The sequence below is a fragment of the Hyperoodon ampullatus genome (assembly GCF_949752795.1).
Source record: "Hyperoodon ampullatus genome assembly, chromosome: 2".
NCBI lineage: Eukaryota > Metazoa > Chordata > Mammalia > Artiodactyla > Ziphiidae > Hyperoodon > Hyperoodon ampullatus.
In genome coordinates this window covers 90,512,232-90,533,577 of record NC_136915.1, presented here as the reverse complement: position 1 = coordinate 90,533,577, position 21,346 = coordinate 90,512,232, and the positions used below count along the sequence as shown (strand labels likewise).

The 21,346-nt window shown below is 37.1% G+C and overlaps 1 protein-coding gene across 1 annotated transcript in view; it reads right to left on the bottom strand.

Moving 5' to 3' along the window:
- The window catches only part of SLC30A7 (solute carrier family 30 member 7), a gene marked incomplete at both ends in the record, with an annotated part of 73,253 nt that overhangs the window by 3,464 nt on the left and 48,443 nt on the right, over window positions 1–21,346 (bottom strand). Inside the window, 2 exons of the mRNA XM_079698055.1 lie at window positions 5,261–5,410; window positions 12,059–12,149. Of these exons, the coding sequence (XP_079554181.1) occupies window positions 5,261–5,410; window positions 12,059–12,149 (241 nt within the window). The remainder of the gene's footprint in view (window positions 1–5,260; window positions 5,411–12,058; window positions 12,150–21,346) is intronic.

Here is a 21,346-nt window from a genome sequence, read left to right as displayed (position 1 = left end):
CTCCAGCAGATCAAAACAGTGCTCAGCTCCATTAAATATTCTACCTACCACTGGGATGACACTAAGGCCGGCTGAGGGTTGTCCTCAAAAAAAGTGGAAACCATAGAATACTTGTTATGTCTTATATCCTGAGAATCATGTATAAACCATAATTCAGTTAACACTTTTTTAAGTTGGAAGGACAGCTAGTTATTTTTAACATCCATGCTTCTAAGAAAATAAGTGCTAACTTGAAATCATAGACTTACAATACTCTCCATAAATACTCATTGTTGTGGAAAGGAAGACAAATCAGCAGTAATAATTTAGAAAAATAAATAAGAATACGGCTAAAGAAAATTACTGGGTTGTTTGTATTTCTCTACCAATTCTCAAAAACTGCAGAAACTTTCTACTTTAATTTTTGACTCAATGTAGAATATTAGTCTTTATCCCTCAAAAATGAATTCTTGAAAAACTGCCTTACTCTTCCATGTGAAAACTGAATCATCTCAGAATTCGCGAAATAGTGACTTAATATGATAAAATTACAAGTCATGAACAATAACTTGGGTCTGGGTTCCTTTTTCTGTATACTGGGGAGAATACCCCACCTGTGTTGCAGGTAGATTAATACGTTAGGTGCCTATCGCAGTGCCTGGCATGTGGCGGGCTCTCAATAAGGCTAGCTGCTGCTGCTGTTATTATTTCCACCATCATCAACCAATGGACACTTAACCCCTGTGGATTAATTAAAACCAATCAATCATTATAAAAGATTAAAACCCGCTACACACAGGAAGGGTGGAAAGCTAGCTAGCCACCTGGAAAGGCACAGAGAGCTTCTCCTATTCCCTACTGCCAGAGACAGGAAGGGATCACACACGCAGGACAGTGGTGCAGGTGGGAGGTCCTGAATCTGGGGGAACTCCCATCTGGGTTAGTGAGGACGCTTTTTGGTTCCTTCCTGGCGATCAGTGTTAACTTCTATTTTGAGGCTAGAAAATAGAGCACAGAAAGCTGAAGAAGGAAGCTAGGGGTTTAGGACTTAATAGGTATAACAGAAACAGGCAGAAGAGAAGATGGAAGATATCAAGGTACAGTTTCTATCAAGGAGTAAATAATATACATTAGCCTTTATTGTCTTTTCTGCTTTGTGGAATTGAGGAGGGTAATGAATCCAAGCATATTCTAGATTTTTCTTCAAACTTTATTTCTAACCAAAGTGTATTAAAAAAATTAACAGACGATATCAGCCAGTTTAAAACAAGAAACATAAATGATAAATTGCCTTCCTCATCCAGTATCCCACATCCACTTCCTGTTCATATACTAAACATAAATAATAAGTTTTCTATTTCATCTGTTCCCAAATGATAAATCATTTTTAAAAAGTTAGTGCACGTGGTGGAAAGGAGAGGGACTTTTTCTATGTCAACAAAAAACCCTGGATTATCACTTAACTAATAATCCCAAAGGAATCAAAGTACTGAAGAGACTTCTACCAATTCACTAGTATTGCTCTATACTCGTGATAGCAAGCCAACTGCCTTAGCCATTCATGATTAAGTGATAACTATGGAACATGAGAATAAAAAGACATGCTTAATGTACAGTTCCAAAACAGTCACAAAGCTTATAGTTTTAAAAACAAAACAAAATGTTATAATTCTCAAACTTATGTTAACCTTTTCAAAGCTAACCCCATATAAATTTTAACAAGAACAACTTTTTAACCAAAAAAAAAAAATTTAATTCCAATTTAAGATCAGCTATAAGAAAAACACATTAAAATGTCATAGAACCACAAAGTATTGAGAAAATCCTTCTTTTGGAACTAAGGCCACCAGTATTTCAAGTCTTTCTACAAGAAATGTAAAGGATTAGTGTAATTTTTTTCTTAAAAATGGAGCAATTTGAGTTTTATTACTTTTGATAAGTAAAATCTATGATTAAGATATAATTTAAAAATTTTAAAAAACATAAAAAAATTTAAATTTCATTTCATGAATTGCAAATGTTACTGCAAAGCCTTGGATATACTCATGGCATAATGAATATGCATGACTAGGGCATAAGCAGAAAAGGAAAATAAATTAATAAAAAACTTCAGTTTTGCATACGTCAGAACCAAAACAACTATCACAAAACAACTTTACAATCATTAAATGTATGGAATGAAAATCATGAGAAGGATGACTTCCTTCTGCCTGCTGGGAAAAATGTGTTGAACCATTTTCACTGCAAGCCTAAGAGAGTCCCTAGTCTCTGCAAGGAATGAAATAAAGTGGGCTTGACCTTAGCTGATAAAAAGGCTTAAAATATGTTTTAGAGCTTAAGATTTTCAAAACCCAAATACAGTTTCCAAAACCAAAGAAGCAGCTGAGTAAACTTTCAACTTCAGCCATTTTAAAAGCCAAGATTTCTAAGGTTACCAGAAGAACCTCCCTCCACCTACTTCAATTACAAATTCAGCAGTTATAAGCACAGACACAGATGCTCGCGCATTTCTAAACCTATAAATTGCATTCCTTCTCAGAGGGAAAATTAAGTGACTTAAGTGCCAAAGTCTTAGGACAGTATGAGGTATCCTAGAGGTGGACAGAAGCTCAGACTGTGAGGGTGGAAGGACATGGTGTAACTAGGAGAAAATCGAGACTGAAGGAGAGAATAATGATCTAGAAATGGCAGTGAAAAGCGAGGTTGTTGCTAGTCATGTTCTCCTTTTTGCCTCTGAAAAAGGGAGGAGGTGTGAGAAGGATTCAGACATATTGTGTAGGTTTTGCATGCTGCATTATGAAACTCATGGTGGTACAGACTTCTTATAATGTCTGTTAAGAAAAGACAGTTCTTAAATGTCTAGAGTAAATAAGTGGTACCAGCATACTGTTTTGTAGTAGAGGAAGTCTGGCTGTGGCCTACATTCATTACAAGATTATTTCATTAATTATTCCAAAGGAACATAACCGTACATCTCTATTAGAGAAGAGAGATCGTTTAATTTATGCTAAGGTCCTGAATTTAAACTGTCAGTCTGTCCCTCTCTCTTTCTCTATCTATATGATGCTTAGAAGGGTCTTTAAGACTTCAGAGAGAAAGTAACAATTGAATTGGACCTTTACATTAGAGTAGGATTTTTGTCTCACACAGGTAAGTAAATAGTCTGGTGGGGCTGGTGTATGAAGTATATGGCAATGAATAATAGTAGGAGAGAGGCTTGAAAAGTTAATTGTGTCATGCTAGAAAGTTTGGGCTTTATCCTGGTGGCAATGAGGAGCCACCAAACTTTTATTTTTTAACTTTTTATTTTGAAAAGGCTTAAAGTCAAAAGAATAGCACAATAAATGCATATCTACCCATCACCTGTATAAACCAATTGCAAACATTTTGCCACATTTGCCTTATTTCTCTATATATGTATTTATTTATAATCCTTTTTACTTTTGCTGAAACATTTGAAAATTAGTTAGACATCCTGATACTTTGCCACTAAAGCCTTCAGCATGTATCTCCTAAGAATACGAGCATTCTTCTATAACCACAATACCATTATCGTACCCAAGAAGTTTAACACCTACACAATTATATGAGCTATTGTGTAGTCCATATTCTAATTACCCAATAGTTTCCTTTGTGGCTGTTTCTCCCCAGTCCAAGATCCAATCAAGGACCACACATCGCATTTAATTGTGAAGTCTCCTCTAATCTAGAAGAATCCCCCATCGTTCCTTTTTTTCCTTTCATGACACTGACACTTTTTAAGAATCCAGGGTAACAGTCCACAGGGTGGGTCTGTCTTGTTGTTTATTAGTGACGGGATTCACATTAACCATTTCTGGCAAGAGTGCCACACGGGTCATGCTGTGTACTTCCCACTGCATCACATCAGGAGGGCTGGGTCAGTTTTTAAGCACAGATTTCTTTTTTCTAACATCTTTATTGGAGTATAATTGCTTTATAATGTTATGTTAGTTTCTGCTGTATAACAAAGTGCATCAGCTATACATATACATATATCCCCATATCTCCTCTCTCTTGTGTCTCCCTCCCACTCTCCCTATCCAACCCCTCTATGTGGTTACAAAGCACCGAGCTGATATCCCTGTGCTATGCGGCTGCTTCCCACTAGCTATCTATTTTACGTTTGGTAGTATATATATGTCAGTGCTACTCTCTCACTTCGTCCCAGCTTACCCTTCCCCCTCCCCATGTCCTCAAGTCCATTCTCTACGTCTGTGTCTTTATTCCTGTCCTGCCCCTAGGTTCTTCAGAACCATTTTTTTTTTGGATTCCATAAATATGTGTTAGCATACAGTATTTGTTTTTCTCTTTCTGACTTGCTTCACTCTGTATGACAGATTCTAGGTCCATCCACCTCACTACAAATAACTCAATTTTGTTTCTTTTTATGGCTGAGTAATATTCCATTGTATATATGTGCCACATCTTCTTTATCCATTCATCTGTCGATGGACACTTAGGTTGCTTCCATGTCCTGGCTATTGTAAATAGTGCTTCAATGAACACTGAAGCACAGATTTTTAAGGCATGGAATCAGTTTCCTCATTAGATTTATGTGTTAGATAATTTTGGAAGCAGTGTCAACATCTAGATTTTTTGCCAAATATTTCCAGCAAGCTAGACCAAAAACAAATCTGTGGTCTCTCTCCTCAGATATTCTTGACATGATGTTCTTATTCTACTGGTATATACAGAATAACCGAGTAATCACTTTTATTTTATCAGTCACTGACTATGTCAACTCATGATGGCATAAACATTACCTGATATAATTTGGTTGCAGTCATGCACTGACTAATTAATGATTCCACATACAGAATTAAGAAAAACTCAACAGCATATTAAGCCATTAAATGACACAGAAGTAGAGATGGCTTTGCTATCAACAAAAATGTTAACATAGTTTGCTTTTAGCTAACGTCACTGACCAGACATTATTCTTATTCCACATGCTACCTTAGAATTCCTAGCTTCAAACATCATATAACATGTCTTATAAGGAGTGTACAGTAAGGGAGAATCTACTTTTTCTTAAAGGAGCTCAAATCAGTACAACAATGAGTAACAGGACTATCTTCATTAACAGTATTCACTAAAGTAAGGATCTCCCAAATTTGACTCTGTGGTTGAAAAACAACTTTCACACTTACCTCACAGTGTAGTATATATATATTCAATATGTTAAATAGTAAATATTTTTAAGACTAGTAGATACAATAAATTCCTAGACCCTTAAAAGAAGTTAGTAAAAAAATCATACCTGAGTAAAAATATTATGCGTTTGGCTTAAAATCCACCTGGCATCAGCATCAGGTGCTACTACTAATTTCAAGGTCCCAACATAAACATCAGAACATAAGGTCCAGAAATGCTGTTCTTGTAAACTGTAAACTCCTTGCAACTGCTGCACCTAAAATATAAAGAGCACATATTAACATGAACTCAAGTATAAGTACACCCAACTTAAATTATGCAACACATCAGTAAACATGGATTCTACCCTCTAATGAAAAAAGTGGCCTGGTGGGGGGGTGGCTTGAATTGATTAACAAATACCTACTGGGTACTACTATGTTCTGGTACCATGACAGGTGTTTGGGAAATATAACTGAGCACATATCAAAATTTGTAGGGCACAGCTGAGAGAGCTCCTAAGTGAAATTTACATTTTCAAATACAGTTGACCCGAGAACAGCACAGGGGTTAGGGACGCCAGCCCTCTTCTCAGTCGAAAATCTGAGGATGCAACCAACCATGGATCATGCAGTACTGTGGTTATTTACTATTGAAAAAATATCCATGTATAAGGAGAACGTGCAGTTCAAACCTGTGTTGTTCAAGGGTCAACTGTACATCGATCAGAAGACAAATATAAATACATGTGAGCTAAGAAATTAGGAAAAAACAAAAAGTCAACTTAAGAGATAAAAAGGAAGGAAATAAAGGATGGAAATCAATGATCCACAAACTTAGAAATGACAGAGTTCACAATATCAAAAAACGAGTTCTCTGAAAAGATTAACGAGCTAGAGAGTCAGTGTTTCGTATGTAATGGGGGCATGTTTTAGACAGGATGATTCTTCATCGTGTACAAGAGTCAGGAACTACAGGATCTTTGCATCCCCAGGACCCAGGGAACTACATGCCAACATATACCCTTCCCCAACTCATGTGACAACCAGAAAAGGGATGGATGTCTCAAAGTTTTTCCAGTGGCTCCTTAAGTGTTCCACACCCTTAGGTTGACAACCACTGGCAAGACAAACTCTGATGGCGGTAAAAAAATAAAATAAATGAACATGCAATTAAACAAAGTACAAAATGAAAATGGAAAAGAACTACAAACAACAGATTTTAAAAACCATAAAACGGAATACTATATGAATGTATCAATATGTGAGTGTACAAAATACTACAGCTGAGTAGAATCCAAACACTTCTCACCACCTCTACTGCTGCCAGGCTAGTTGAAGCCACTTTAGTTTGGATTATTATAATATCTTATTAACTGGTCTCTCTATTTCTAGCCTTGCACCTCTTTATCTATTCTCAAAACAGTAGCCCAAGTAAGAATCTGTTACTTTAGATCAGATGCTTTCACTCTGTTCAGAATCCTCCAGTAGATTTCCATCTTACTCTGAACAAAAACCAGTGCTTTCACAATGACTTACATGGACCCACGTCACGTGGCCCCTTGTTATTTACCTTATTTCCCTCATCTCCTACTACTCCTCCCCTTGCTCCCTCTTCCTCAGCTACAGAAGCTTCCTCACCACTCTGAAAAGTCAGGCACACTCCTGTCTCAGGGCATTTGCTATTCCCTCTGCCTGGAGTGTCTTTCCTTCCAGATTTCTGCCTGGCCTACTTTGTTTGGGTCTTGACTCAAATGCCATCTTCTCAGGAGACCCTTCTACTGTTATTCTATCTAAAACTACAATGCTCTTATTTTTACATTTCTCTGCTTTGTTTTACTTTTAGGCATATAATGTCGCACACTACATTACTTATGTTATTTATATTGTTTCTTGACTGTCTCCTCTAGCAGAACTCAAGCTCAATAAAGGCAGGGATTTATTTTCGATTTTTATGTTTTGTATCCTCAGCACCTAAAACTGTAAGGACCTAAGCCTGGCCCAAGTAATTGCTCAGTAAATAGTACATGTATGTATATAAAATGAATATAAATTCAATTTTGGTGTTTGCTTTGGTAGCACATATACTAAAATTAGAACAATCAGAGAAGATTTACATGGCCCTTGTGCAAGAATGACATGCAAATTCATGAAGTGTTCCATGGTCATTTCACAATGTACATGTATATCAAAACAACACATTGTACACTTTAAATATACATAATTTTCATTTGTCAATTTTACCTCACTAAAGCTGGAAAAAAAATAAATAATAAAATCAGAGAAGCAACAACAAAAAACACAATTTCAAAAGTCTAGACAAAAATGAATATATTTCTGGAAATACAGAAAATGCTGTAATATAAGAAAAAACCAGAAGATATAAAAGGGCCATTAAAAACTGAAAAGGTAATAAAAGTTCTCTTTCATAAAGCACCCCCCACCCCTAGTCCCAGAGGGCAGACTTTCAAGAAACTTAACATAACCTCTTAGTTTTGCCAGAAAATAAAAAAGAGGTGCTATCTCATATAAATAAGAAATAATCTTGATCCCCAACCAGATAAAGACAATAAATCATAAGCTAATTTCTCTTATGAATTAAATAAGCTAACTCCAGCAGTATATTAAAAAATAACATATCATGACTAAGTTAGGTTTATCCCAAGAGGGAAAGATTAAACATCAGACACTCTATTACTGTTATTCTTCAATTAGTGAAGCAAAGGAGAAAAATCACAGTCATTTCAATAAAAGCATTACAATTATTTAATAAAATTCAACCCCTATTTATGATTAGAAGGACACTTCCTTAACTTAATAAAAGCTATCTACCCAAAACGTGCAGAAAACGCTTAAGGAAAAAAACGTTAGATGTATTCCCTTGAAGATAAGGAAAATCTTTACAAAGATGTCCAAATCACCGCTATTGTTCAATACCTCTGTATAGATCTGGAGGAGATGAACTAAGATCAGAACCCAGAAGTTAAAACAAAGGCTCAATGTAAAAAGATCTTTATAACAATTACAGCAATTTAAAAGAGAAAGAGGGGCTTCCCTGGTGGCGCAGTGGTTGAGAGTCCACCTGCCGATGCAGGGTACACGGGTTCGTGCCCTGGTCCGGGAAGATCCCACATGCCGTGGAGCGGCTCGGCCTGTGAGCCATGGCCGCTGAGCCTGAGCATCCGGAGCCTGTGCTCCGCAACGGGAGAGGCCGCAACGGGAGAGGCCACAACAGTGAGAGGCCCGCGTACCGCAAAAAAAATTAATTAAAAAAAAAATAAAAGAGAACGAGGTTACTCTGTGAAGGGGTTAACTACCGATTCCTGTAAATAGTCAAGAATCTGAATGACCAACTGAACGTCGCAAAGGAGATTCTTCCAACAGATAGAAGTCTGGGCCAAATGAATAATAAGATCTTTTGAATTCTGAGATTCCCTGATTCTTAAGTAATCTATTTGGGCTGTCAATTAAGAAAAAGTTGAACTTATATCTATCAAAAATATTTATTTTTATCAGAATTTGATGCATGTAGGGTCACTTTCTGTAAGCTCCAAGACACTTGGTGGGAAATGTGAGACAATAACCATTGTGCCCTTTAAAAAAACTGCTTTTACTAGGGAAAAAGGTCAAGGTGCACTTCCTCTTTCTCTTTCAGGACTCTGATGACACAGTGGTTTGAACCTGATATCCCTCCACACTTTTCTAAATGGAAATGGTATACTGCTAGGGAAACAACACCCTGACTGAACAGATTTCTTCTACCTCCATAGATATAGCAGTACAAGCACATTCCTGCAGTTATCCTAAAGCATAAGTTAAGGAATGAGTCTTATAGAAACTGGCATTAACTTTACTCAATGGGGGGGGGGGGGCTTCCCTGGTGGCGCAGTGGTTGGGAGTCCGCCTGCCGATGCAGGGGGCGCGGGTGCGTGCCCCGGTCCGGGAGGATCCCACGTGCCGCGGAGCGGCTGGGCCCGTGGGCCGTGGCTGCTGGGCCTGCGCGTCCGGAGCCTGTGCTCCGCAGCGGGAGGGGCCACGGCAGTGAAAGGCCCACGTACCCCCCCCCACACACACACACAAAGTGGGGGGCTTCCCTGGTGGCGCAGTGGTTGAGAGTCCGCCTGCTGATGCAGGGGACACGGGTTCGTGCCCCGGTCCGTGAAGATCCCACATGCCGCGGAGCAGCTGGGCCCCTGAGCCATGGCCGCTGAGCCTGCACGTCCAGAGCCTGTGCTCCACAGCAGGAGAGGTCACAACAGTGAGAGGCCCGCGTACCGCAAAAAAAAAAAAAAAAGTGGGGAAAGTATAGCTACAGCTGAAAATCTGTGTCGCTCTTCCTGCTCGGACAGTGTGGTTTAACAGAAACAGCATGAGCTTTTAAAGCCAGAATGATATGGATTTGAATCCAGATTCAGCCACTACCATCTGTGACTTTAGATGAGTTACTTAAATCCTCGAACCTCAATTTTACTCAGTTTTCCTAGGGAAAGGAAGATGAAACTTACCCTGTATGGTTAATGTGAAGAAAAGAAACAATATATGTAAATCACTTAATATAGGGACCAGCTTAGAGTAGGCGGTCAATAAATTGCCCCTTTCTCTTCCACAACTATGCTGACTGGTCCTACCTTAAAATCATAAAACCACAAATGTCAAATGGGCAGCACTTCACTTTCCCTATCTCAAAAACAACTATTCTATACCTTCTCTTTTCTCCTCTGGTCTTCTAATTTCTCTGCATGATTACTCTGCCCTGTAAATCAAAGAGAAAATAGAAGCACACAGAAAATCCCTTATCCTGCACCACCAAATCCACCAGTCAGCCCTCATCTCTTTCAGCACTTTCTGTCTTCCCTTGGGGGATACAGAACCCCTGGCTCCTATCTACAATGAATTCCTCCATAGTGCTTTGGGTTCTATCCTTTTTCACCTTCTCAAGAACTTCATTCCTTCAACAGGTAGTGAAGTAACCTGCTTCACTACCATATCATCAATTTCTTCCTGTCAGTCGACTGTTCCCATCAGTAACACACAGGCTCCAGAACTGCACTGTGCGATGCAGAAGTCACTAGACACATGTGACTAAATATATGAAAATGAAATGAAATTTAAAAATTAGTTGCGCTAGCCCAAATTATTAAGCTTCAGGTACTCAATAGCCACATGTTCCTTGTGACTTCCATACTGGACAATGTAGATTATTGAACATCTCCATTATTGGGGAAAGTTCTATGGGATGCTGTTTTAAAACATCTTATTTTAAAAACAAATTCCCTCACCACTGTTACTATATCTACAGCCAAGCTATCAGCTCATTTCTTTGTTCCCTTTAACAACACTTCTTAAAAAAAGTTGACTGTAACCACTATCTCTACCTCCCCAATTCATTTTTTCCTTAATCTACTATTATCATGCTTTCTCCAAACTCTACTGAAAATGCTTTTATCAAGGCCATTAATGCTGTTCATGATCCCAATCAATGGTCACTTCTCTGTTCCTACTGTAATTGCCTCACAGAAATATTTGGCACCGTTGATTACTTCCTCCTTCTTCAACTTCTTCTGGGTTTTCCAGCTCCCATTCCTGGCCTTCCTGCCTGTGCTCTAAATCTGGAGTTGAAGCTTGACCTAAAGATTAGAGCTTAATCCTCCCAAGGTAATCTCACATAATCCTAATGTTTTAAATGCTAGTCATATACTGATGACTCAAACTCCCCCTAGTTCTAATCAGTCCCTAAAACTCCAGATCTGCATATCCAACCACTTGAGTGACACTTCCCCTAGATGTACAGTAGGCATTTCATTTTTAACATATCCAGAATAGAACTCTTGATTTGGGAGGATTTTCCACCCTCACACCTGCATCAACCTCAACAAATGGTATTAGCATCTACCTAGTTGTGATTCAACACTTTTTCTCCCCTCTGCTAATATAATCCATCTCCAAAAACTTATCCAAAATATCTACTTAGCTCCATTTTCACTTCTACCACTGTAGTCCAGGCCATGATTTTTCAGATTAGAAGATAACAGCCTCTTAACTGGTTTTCTTTGCTTTCATTCTCCCTAGAGTTTATTCTCTAATAGCAAGCAGAATAAGCTTTTAAAAACTTACATTTTGTGACACCCTACCTGCCTAAAAGCTAATGCTTCCCAGTGAATAGAATTAAATCTAAACCTCTTAGTAAGACCAAAACCTCTATATGATCTGTCCTCTGCCATTCTCCCCAGCCTTTCCAGCCACTCATCCCTTTATTATGCTTCAGCCACAATGGCTTTTTTTTTTTCCTGTTTTTCAAACACACTAAATTAGTTCCAGTCATAGAACTTTTCCCATTAGCATTTTCCTTTACTTGGAACACTCTTCTCCAAGATGTTCATGTCTGGCTCCTTCTTGTCAACAAGATTTCAATTTCCTTGAATATGACTTCCTGGATAAATCTGACATAGCCATCCATGTTTCACACGACTTTGTTTTATTTTTATTATAGTAATCATCACTGATATTTTCTTATTTATTTATTGTTTAGTGCCTGTGTTTTCCCACCAGACCATAAATTCTTTGATAGACCCTGACTACCTTATTTACCATTACACCCCTAGTACCTTAGAAGAATATATGGCATAAAAGGGGAGCTCACAAAATCTATGCTGAAGAAATGCTTATATCATCTGCTATTCATATTTATATTTTAAAAGAGCTGCTTGATTTCTAGATGAGGACAACTTCTACCACATTTTCTTTAGTGACGCTCAATATTTTCCAATGATTTTATTCTGGTTTGTATAAATGGCATTCATGGTCAGCATTCAGTCTTGGCAGAAATACTAAATTATACACACATGCTACCCATATTTATAAAAGTTATAACCCCTAACAGCTTGGAAACAACCAAAACCCAATGGTTTGGAAGCTTTGAAACTTACCCTCTGATAGCACTGAGGGAGAGTATTTTCCAAAAGGGGAGGAGTTCTCTGCATTAATATTCCAACAGACTCTCTTAAAAGAGGAATAACACTATAGAAAAGGAAGACATCAAACTTATTAAAGCCACATTCTGACAATCCCATCCTTCAAGAAAGTAATAATATACCTCCCAATAGAATATAACAAAGATTTGTCAGAATAATATGAGGAAAAAGAATCCAGCCATTGCTCCAAATTTTTCATGGGACAAGTAAGTTATTCTTTAAAGTAAAAGTAAAAGAGCTAAATGAAATGTATCAATGTATGAAACAATAAACATACTACTGAATAGTACTGGAGCATCTAAAATTTAAACACAGCAGTCGTTCAACTGTCATTTAAAATATGACTTCAAATGGCTAGAATCTTCAAGGATAATCTATAAAGCATATCATGGCCAACTGGTCCTTAACGTTTATCAAATGTTTACATTCATTTATTTGAACAGTAGTGTTAAGGAAAATACAAAAAAATTAATACAGTATATTAAGTTCATTCATCCAGTGTTTTTCCAACCTGATTATATATCAGTCTTCTTTGATTATTAAAAAAAAATAGAAGCCTGGATATAACCACAGATCTAGTGAATCAGTACCTCTTGTGATAGGGCCGCAAAGTCTGTATGAATTGATGTAACTAGTCCTCAACCAGTATTTGGAAATTATGGCTTTAGGCTACTTGGATGGTTAAATGCACACAAAGCAATTAACAGTGTAATGGTGAGGGTGACTCTAATGCAGTAGTTTTCTAAACCAGCTACATATCAAATTCACCTTAGAGTCTTGTTTGTTGTCATTTCTAACATATTGAATGAGAATCTCTGAGGGAGAGTTGAGGCATCTATGTTTTTAAAAAGCTCTCCAGGGGGTGTCCAATGAGTCAGGGGGTGAGGCACTGCTCTATTGCTTGAAGCAGACGGAGAGGGAAGGTCAAGAATAGCTTCATTACACTTAATAGCTTAAGCCAGTTCTTTCTTTTAAACTTGTAGAATCTCAATATTTCTAGAGTAAAACCCCTCCTGATTACAACTATAGGAGATAGAGATAAAAACAAAACAAAACAAAACATATACCTTTTAAGGAAGGTAGAAGGTGAAGTGCACCTTAAAAGATTAGTAGTACTTCTGACAGATAGAAAAGAAAGAGAAGATATTAATGAAGACACAAAGGAACAGGGACAATGCTTGTCTTGTTCACTGTTATATTCCCAAGGAGGCCTAGTAAAGTGCTGGTCACAAAGTGGGCCCACAATAAATACTCGTTGGTTAAATGAATGATAAATGCATAGATATTAGATGTTTTAGAATCTAGATTAAAGAAAGGAAAGGCCCCAGGGAAGAAATAGGAGACTGTTCCATACTTTGTGTACAGTGATAAGTATTTGGATAGGGAGGGTAAAAACAGGAACAGAAACAAATAGGAAAATTAAACAGATACTGAGAGATATTGAGATATTGAGAAACTGGTGTCCAGGGAAGCAACACCAAGGGCAAGCTTAGAAAACTAAAAGTGTGGAGAGAATAGCAGTAATGAATATAAAAGCTCAACGTAGACAGGAGTTTAAGTCACATTCAAATGAAAATATTCTTCAGTCAGATAGTGATTTACAAACCAAGAATAATTAGATGCCACCTTTAATTGCTCCTTCTCCCTTAAAACCCTCATGCTCTAAATCGCCAAGTTCTCATGACTTAACATTGTAAACATTTCTAAACTCCATCCCCTCCCTGTCATTCTATTACATATGTCTACAATAATCTCCATATCACTTCACTTAGATTATTATAATAGCCTCCTAAATGGTCCCTTTACCTCTAGTCTTATTTCCTTAAGTCTGCTGTGATAGGCAGCTTTAAAGATGGATCCCAATGACCCCTGCCTCCCTAGCGTTCATGCTCTTGTGTAATCCCTTCCCCTTGAGTGTGGGCTGGATCTAGTGACTTGCTCCTAATGAGTAAAGTATGGCAAAAGTGACAAGATGTCAATTCTAAATTAAAGTACTCTGGCTTCCATCTTGTTCACCCTCCTCTCTTGCTCTCTCACTTGCTTGCTCAAAGCTGCCACGTTATGAGCTGTCCTATGGAGAGGCCTCTGGAGAGGAACTGAGACCCTCAGTCCAAGAGCCCAAAAGAAACTCAATACTGTCAATAACCACTTCAGTGAGCTTGGAAGTGGATTTTCCTCCAGATGAGCACTGGAATGACTGCAGTCCTGGCTGACACCTTGACTGTTACCTTGTTAGAGACCCTGAGCCAGAGGCCAGTTAGCCACGCTCAGGTTCCTGAACCAAGGCAAAGATAATAATATGTGTTATTTCAGCTACGAGGCTTTTGTGTTAAGTTCTTATGCATTCATAGATAACTAATATAACCATTATTTACAAAGCCATTAGACTAATCTACCTAAAATCAGTATCTGACTTTATTCCTTCCCCATTTAAAAAAAATCCATTAAGAGCTCCCTACTGCCTAGGGGATTAAGTGTAAGCTCTTTCACATGGTATATTTTTTGATCTGCCCTCCGCTAGCTTCACCTCCTATCATTTTTCTTCACATTTTAAGCTCTCTAAAACGTAAGCATGTTTGTACTTCACTTTCTGCTGTTTTTCCTTTCATGCTTTGGCTCATGCTGTAACCTCTCTAGAATGTCCCTAAACTGCCCTTTAATCTGGCTTCTACTCCTTCTTTAAAATCTCAAGTGTCACCCCTTTTAGGGTATATTCCCTGATCCCAAACTGTCCTCCAAACTGTATAAATGTCCTCTCTGTGCTCCTGTAAAAAATCTGTGATACCTATAGTAACATTGGAGGAAAAATGGGTGGAAAGCAACTGGAATCAGGGTTAAGGATTTTGACAGGAAAGAACATCGGTTATTCCTTCATCTAACCTGAAGAATACTGTCTGTTTCTATCTACTGTGCTGTTATTAAATAGGTGAGGACTCCCTGGATTTACCAAAAAGGCAAAGAAAAACAACACAGTAGAATAATAAGGCATAATTCAACCATTACATTTTTTCTTTCCTCTCTCCATCCTCATTTCTCAGGAAAAAGAAAGGATCAGTCACTAAATGTTTCTATATATCTAATTTACACAATTTTTATGTTTTCCTACTTTCCTTATTGTACTTCTCAGAAAATGAGGCACAAAAATGGTTCCCCTAGAATAACTGTTTGAGAATAAGTTTTTTTAAATTTTTTATACAGCAGGTTCTTACTAGTTATATATTTTATACATATTAGTGTATATATGTCAATCCCAATATCCCAAATCATCACACCACCACCCCACCCAGAGAATAAGAAACGTTTTTCCATGTGCCCACTAAATTTAGCTATTTTGATAATTTCTTCTCCAATCTTTATCTCAAGAAACTCCTAATAATCTGGAGATATCTGAGGTGGAAAAATCACTCAAATGTAAATCATGAGACTTGGGTTCTAATTCTGCCATTAAATAGCTTCAGGCAAATGGTATAACATTCCAGAGCATCTATAAAATGAGGAAGTAGATTAAATATCTAGGCAATTTCTTCCATCTTTATTTTCATTCAATAAGAAAAAAAAAGGTCAATCTACAAGGAATACTAAGAGAGAATATATTTGGAAATGAAAGAAAATATAAGTTGCCTTTATATTCTAAATAGCAACAACAACAATGCACAACAGCATCATCAAATGAGATACACTTTGCAAATGAATTTAATCTATTACTAATTAGGTAATCCTGCAAATGGATTTTATTATACAATCAATACAAATAAGCAATAATTAAGCACTACATGCTTTGCTTGGCATCAGATTTTCTCAAATCAGATGGAATCTTACTCTAGAGTTGTGGAAATGGAGACCTAGTGCACTAAAGTAACTTGCCCAAGGAAATAGCTAGTGAATGGGAGAGCTAGAATAATAAGAACAGGGCTTTTGACTCCAAACTCAATTTTGAAAAGTTCAAGTCAACATTTACTATATGCCTACCATGTGCCAGACATGTGCTAGGCACCAGAAATAAAAAGATAAATAATACACAATGCCTTACCTCAAAGGAATTCACAACTATTGAAAAAGCCTGTAGAGATCAATGGAAATCAGGCAACAAACACTTATTTAGGACCCACCATTTGGAGGAAGGCACATATGAATTCAAAACAACTGTAGATTAAAAGCCTGTATCCAATTTCATTTCCCATGAACTTTTGGTGAATGGTTTTTTTATTAGTATGTTGACAACTTACTTTTAAATATACCTTTAAAAATAAAAAGTATAACTTTCAAAATAAAGTGGGGGAAAAAGGAATAGAAGAGAACATGGACTCTACTGTAACAGAAGGCATGCAATATGAGCAATGATATTACTTAAGCAATAGTTGTAAAATATCACCTTGCAAACAACTTTTAAAATATTTATTGTCTTAGAATACCTAGGGCTAGTCTAGCTTTCCCTGCAAAGAGCTAAAACACAATTAATACAAAAGAGTTGAGTCCAATCTAAAATAATACTTAAGGAGAGCAGCTTTAAAACATTAAAGACATGCCCTTAATACAGTGTCTTAATAAGTCACCCCAAATAACCATCTACAAATTAATCCAAACCTTTGTTCAAATTTTTATGTGTTAACCCACGTGTGTTGCCTCTCAAAGACTGCTACTCCCTTGTAAGAACAACAACAATAACAACTAGTATGGCCGTTTTTCTCCTAAAATTTACTTTCACCTGTGGCCCTTAGTTTGAGGATTCTAGAACTGGTGAAGTTCCATGATCACAGATTACACACTACTAGAATTAACAGAGGGGAATTCCCTGGTGGCACAGTGGTTAAGAATCTGCCTGCCAATGCAGGGGACACGGGTTCGAGCCCTGGTCCGGGAAGATCCCACATGCTGCGGAGCGACTAATCCCGTGCACCACAACTACTGAGCCTGCACTCTAGAGCCCACGAGCCACAACTACTGAGCCCATGTGCCACAACTACTGAAGCCCATGCGCCTAGAGCCCATGCTCCCCAACAAGAGAAGCCACCGCAACAAGAAGCCCACACACCACAACGCAGAGTAGCCCCCGCTTGCCGCAACTAGAGAAAGCCCACGAGCAGCAAAGAAGACCCAACACAGCCAAAAATAAATAAATAAATAAATTTATAAAAAAAGAATTAACAGAGAATTTAGAGATCACTCATTTTAACACAATTCAAGAACCATAATGCAGATAAATATTTTAATAATAAAATTAATGTTAGAAGCAAGCATCTATTTTAAAATAACTAAATAAAAGATATAACTGATACGTATAAGGAAATAATATATAGAGAGTGTACCAACAGGTTCTTACCGATTTTGTTATACTATAAAATTTGGAATGGTTGCCTACTTAGGTAGAATTTTAATAAAATGTTTACATTCAACAGCAGCAAGCATTTCACCAAAGCACATGGAAGCATCACACTAATTTTCTCCAATAATAATTTTAAAATATTGTTAAAAATTTCAGATGTAGGAGCTATATAACTAGGTTATGAAACTGGGGTGGGGAGAAAAAGGTGCTTGCTAAATCACATGGTGATAAGCAATTTAGAACCAAAGCCAATTTCTATAACAATCTCAGAGGTCATAAAAATGTAAAAGAAACCTGTAGAAACTCTATTTTTGCTTTTTTAAAATTGTGTTTAGCTCAGGAGTTTGTGCCCAGATTTTTCTGATTAACTATTGTAATAGGGAATCATAAAATAGATTTTAGCATGGATCTATCTAGCCATAATGAAAGGATATGGGGAAAAAGACAAACTCAGCAAATTCCTGACTGAGCTAAGACTTAGAGCTGCATCCAAACCCAGAAAGTAAGCATTTGGAAACAATTAGAGGTTCACTTCTGGTTGACTAACTCAATTCTAGCTTTAACAGTGAAATAGCATTTTCCTAGCATATATAAAAAGAATGAGTCATTAGGTACATGAGTTTACCAGTAAAACATGGTAATAGTTTTATTCCTCAAAAGCTGAAGATAAATCAAATTTACAATCATACAATCAGAAACTTAAAATTAATATGAAAGCTTAAATGCTAGCAGATTAAATAAGCAAGTTATTATTCTTTATTGCCAGTAACTTTGTAAATGAAAAAATACCAAATCTTACTTCAAAAGCAGCATATTTAGTGAGTCTCACCATTTCAACAGTACATAAAATTATCTAGCAATAATTATAAACAAACCAAACCAAAGAAAAGGGTATACATTATGAAAACTTTTGAAGAACAGACTGGTGATAATCATAATCATTAACAATAAAAAATTTCAGAGAGTTGAAACTATTACTTAGATCTGAGAATAAATATCTATTAATAATAATTAAAACATAATTACTGATTCAACTTTTTTGAATTGGCTAATGGGCTTAAGTCCTCCTGCATATTACCAGTGGTTCTTATAATCTACAAGCATATAGATAGCTGTACTTTATAAAAGAGCCCATAAATTTGAAGGTCTAGTATATATATCATATACTCGAAAATGTTTAGTGGACAAAAAAAACAAAGAAAATTGGCCCCCAAAAGCAATGTATTCTGCATTCAGACATGGTGGTCCTATGACAAGCTGTAAATATGCAGTCATATTTACACAAATACAATGATTCCGTAGTAAAAAACAATTACCCATTAACCCAGAATTTCATGAACCTAATTTGGAACAGATAACCCAGAACCACAGGAATTGCGGTTTGCCTTATAATTATTCTGAGTTTCTGAAACCTATGGTTTAAATCAACGCATATTTACAGAGTACCTACTTTACTCAATAATGGAGACAGTAAGATATCCTAAAATACCCCTAGAACTTACAGCCAAAGTCATGAAAAGGTCACTCTTTTCCTTAAACTTATGGAACTTAGTTATAACACTTAATGCATCTGGTCTTTGGACTAAAACCATTAGTAAATAATGTCAAGTTAGTAAATAGTAATGTCTTTGTTTAGACAACACTTAATAGTTTTTAAAGTATTTAATAAATTTTTTTCCAATTTGATCCTCACAACAACCTTAAGTAACTTTCAGAAAATGCTGGAATCACAGATTTAAGCAAGATCATAAGAGATCATTTAGGCCAACCCCCTCATTTTACAGAAAAGAAAACCATCTCAGAGAGATTAAGACAACTTGTTCTTTGTTACACACTGGTAAGTGGCAGAGCTGGGTGGGATAACTCCAAGACTAAAGCTCTCTGCACTACACTGCAGAGTCTCATCATGATTGAATCCTCTGGAGTCAGAGACCATATTATATTCTTTTAATTCCCAGTGCCCAGCACAGTGTATGGAATATAATAAGTGCTTAATATATGTCTGCTGAATGCATAGTCTATTTTAAAATTTCAAACACTAGTGGAAGATTATTAAAATGTAAAACATCCCTTGTTTGACATGACTTTCAACCCTTCACAATAACAGCTAAATAACAAAACAAGAAAAGAGCCCCTCAATTTAGTCATTTCCCCAAAAGAATCTCCAATAAATAGAAGCAAAAGTATCTTATCCTCTATTCAAGTATAGGTGAGAAAGAATTAATTACACTTAGGCAGAAGCAATCAACATTCCCAGCTCTTGATGTGAAATTTGTTATCTTAATAAAGGCTCTTTATTCTAATGAATAAGAATAGTCTCATAAATAAGAAGCTAAAATCACACCAACAATATAAGTAAAAAAAAAAATTACTAAGTGATACATATGTATCCATGAAGAGCAAAGGTGCAAATAAATAAGAAAAATGAATGAGAATTCATAATACCCTGTCAAGAGGGAGGGAAATGGGGAAAAACAATGGAATAAAAGAAGTAAGAAGAGAGGACTTCCCTGGTGGCGCAGTGGTTAAGAATCCACCTGCCAATGCAGGGTACATGGGTTCGAGCCCTGGTCCAGAAAGATCCTACATGCCGCGGAGCAACTAAGCCCGTGTGCCACAACTACTGAGCTTGCGCTCTAGAGCCCACGAGCCACAACTACTGAAACCATGTGCCACAACTACTGAAGCCTGTGTGCCTAGAGCCTGTGCTCTGCAACAAGAGAAGCCACCACAATGAGAAGCCCATGCACTGCAATGAAGAACAGCCCCTGCTCGCCACAACTAGAGAAAGCCCACGAGCAGCAACGAAGGCCCAAGGCAGCCAAAAATAAATATTTTTTTTAAAAAAAGGAAAAGCAGAGAAAAAGGTGAAAGGATTTAAAAAAAAAGAAAAAGATGAGGACAAAGAGCACCACAAGATATACATAGTTTTGAGAGAAGACTGGAATAAATCTTCTTCTTATTCTTATTAAATACGGTAACATTTGTATTGAAAAGATCATGAAACTTGGAGGTACCTCCCCATTACCTCTGCAACTCACTGAAAGCAGTGGCGAGGCTAAGATGGACAAAGGCAGGAGATGAAGCTCTTTAAGGAAATCTGCATTTTCAAAAGTACAGAAGTGAAGAAACGGGACTTTATTTAGGAAAACCAGATAAGAGGGCAAGAAATATTTATTAATCACTTCAGTGATCACAAGTTTTAACTCAGAACAAAAAGGCCTTAAGATCAGCACGAAAAATCCAAGAGGAATGGGACCAGAGTGCTGATCAAATACCTAGGTTCAACAAGGCTATTAGGAATCTGAGCTAAACAGTGTCTATTTGGTTTTAGGTTAAGCAATTAACACACAATTCTTGCCAAGTGGCAGGTCTGTTCCAGGCCTGGTATATCTTAACCTATTTAATCCACATATAACAAATTATGAGGAAGATATAACTATCATTGCCACTTTAAAGATGAAAAATTGAGGCTAAGTGGCTTGTCCAAGGTCACACAGATAAAAGGTAGAAACAGGATTTGAACCCAGGCAGTTTTGCGCCACAGTAAATGCTCTTAACTTCTCTGCAAGACTCCTTCCAATTAAGTCATCAGGGTGGCTTTGCTAGTGCTCCCAAAGCACCTTTACCCAAAGGAGAATTCTGACATTAGGAGATGCTGACCTTCAAAGTGTATAGGAGGCCTGGACCACAAAAAGAAATTTAAAAGCTCTGGAAAAGATGATCAGTAATAACAATATGAAAGTTTTCTGCCATCTGAGAGCTGACTGGTAAAGTCAAAAATTGAACAGAAGCAAACCCCTGACACCTAGTTTCTGTTCTGGGCCCGTCCTCAATGATAACTTCCAAAGTCACATGTCTGAGAAGCAAACCTAACATAGGAAATGAAAAGCAAAGGAAAAAGTACTCTTATTTGCTTA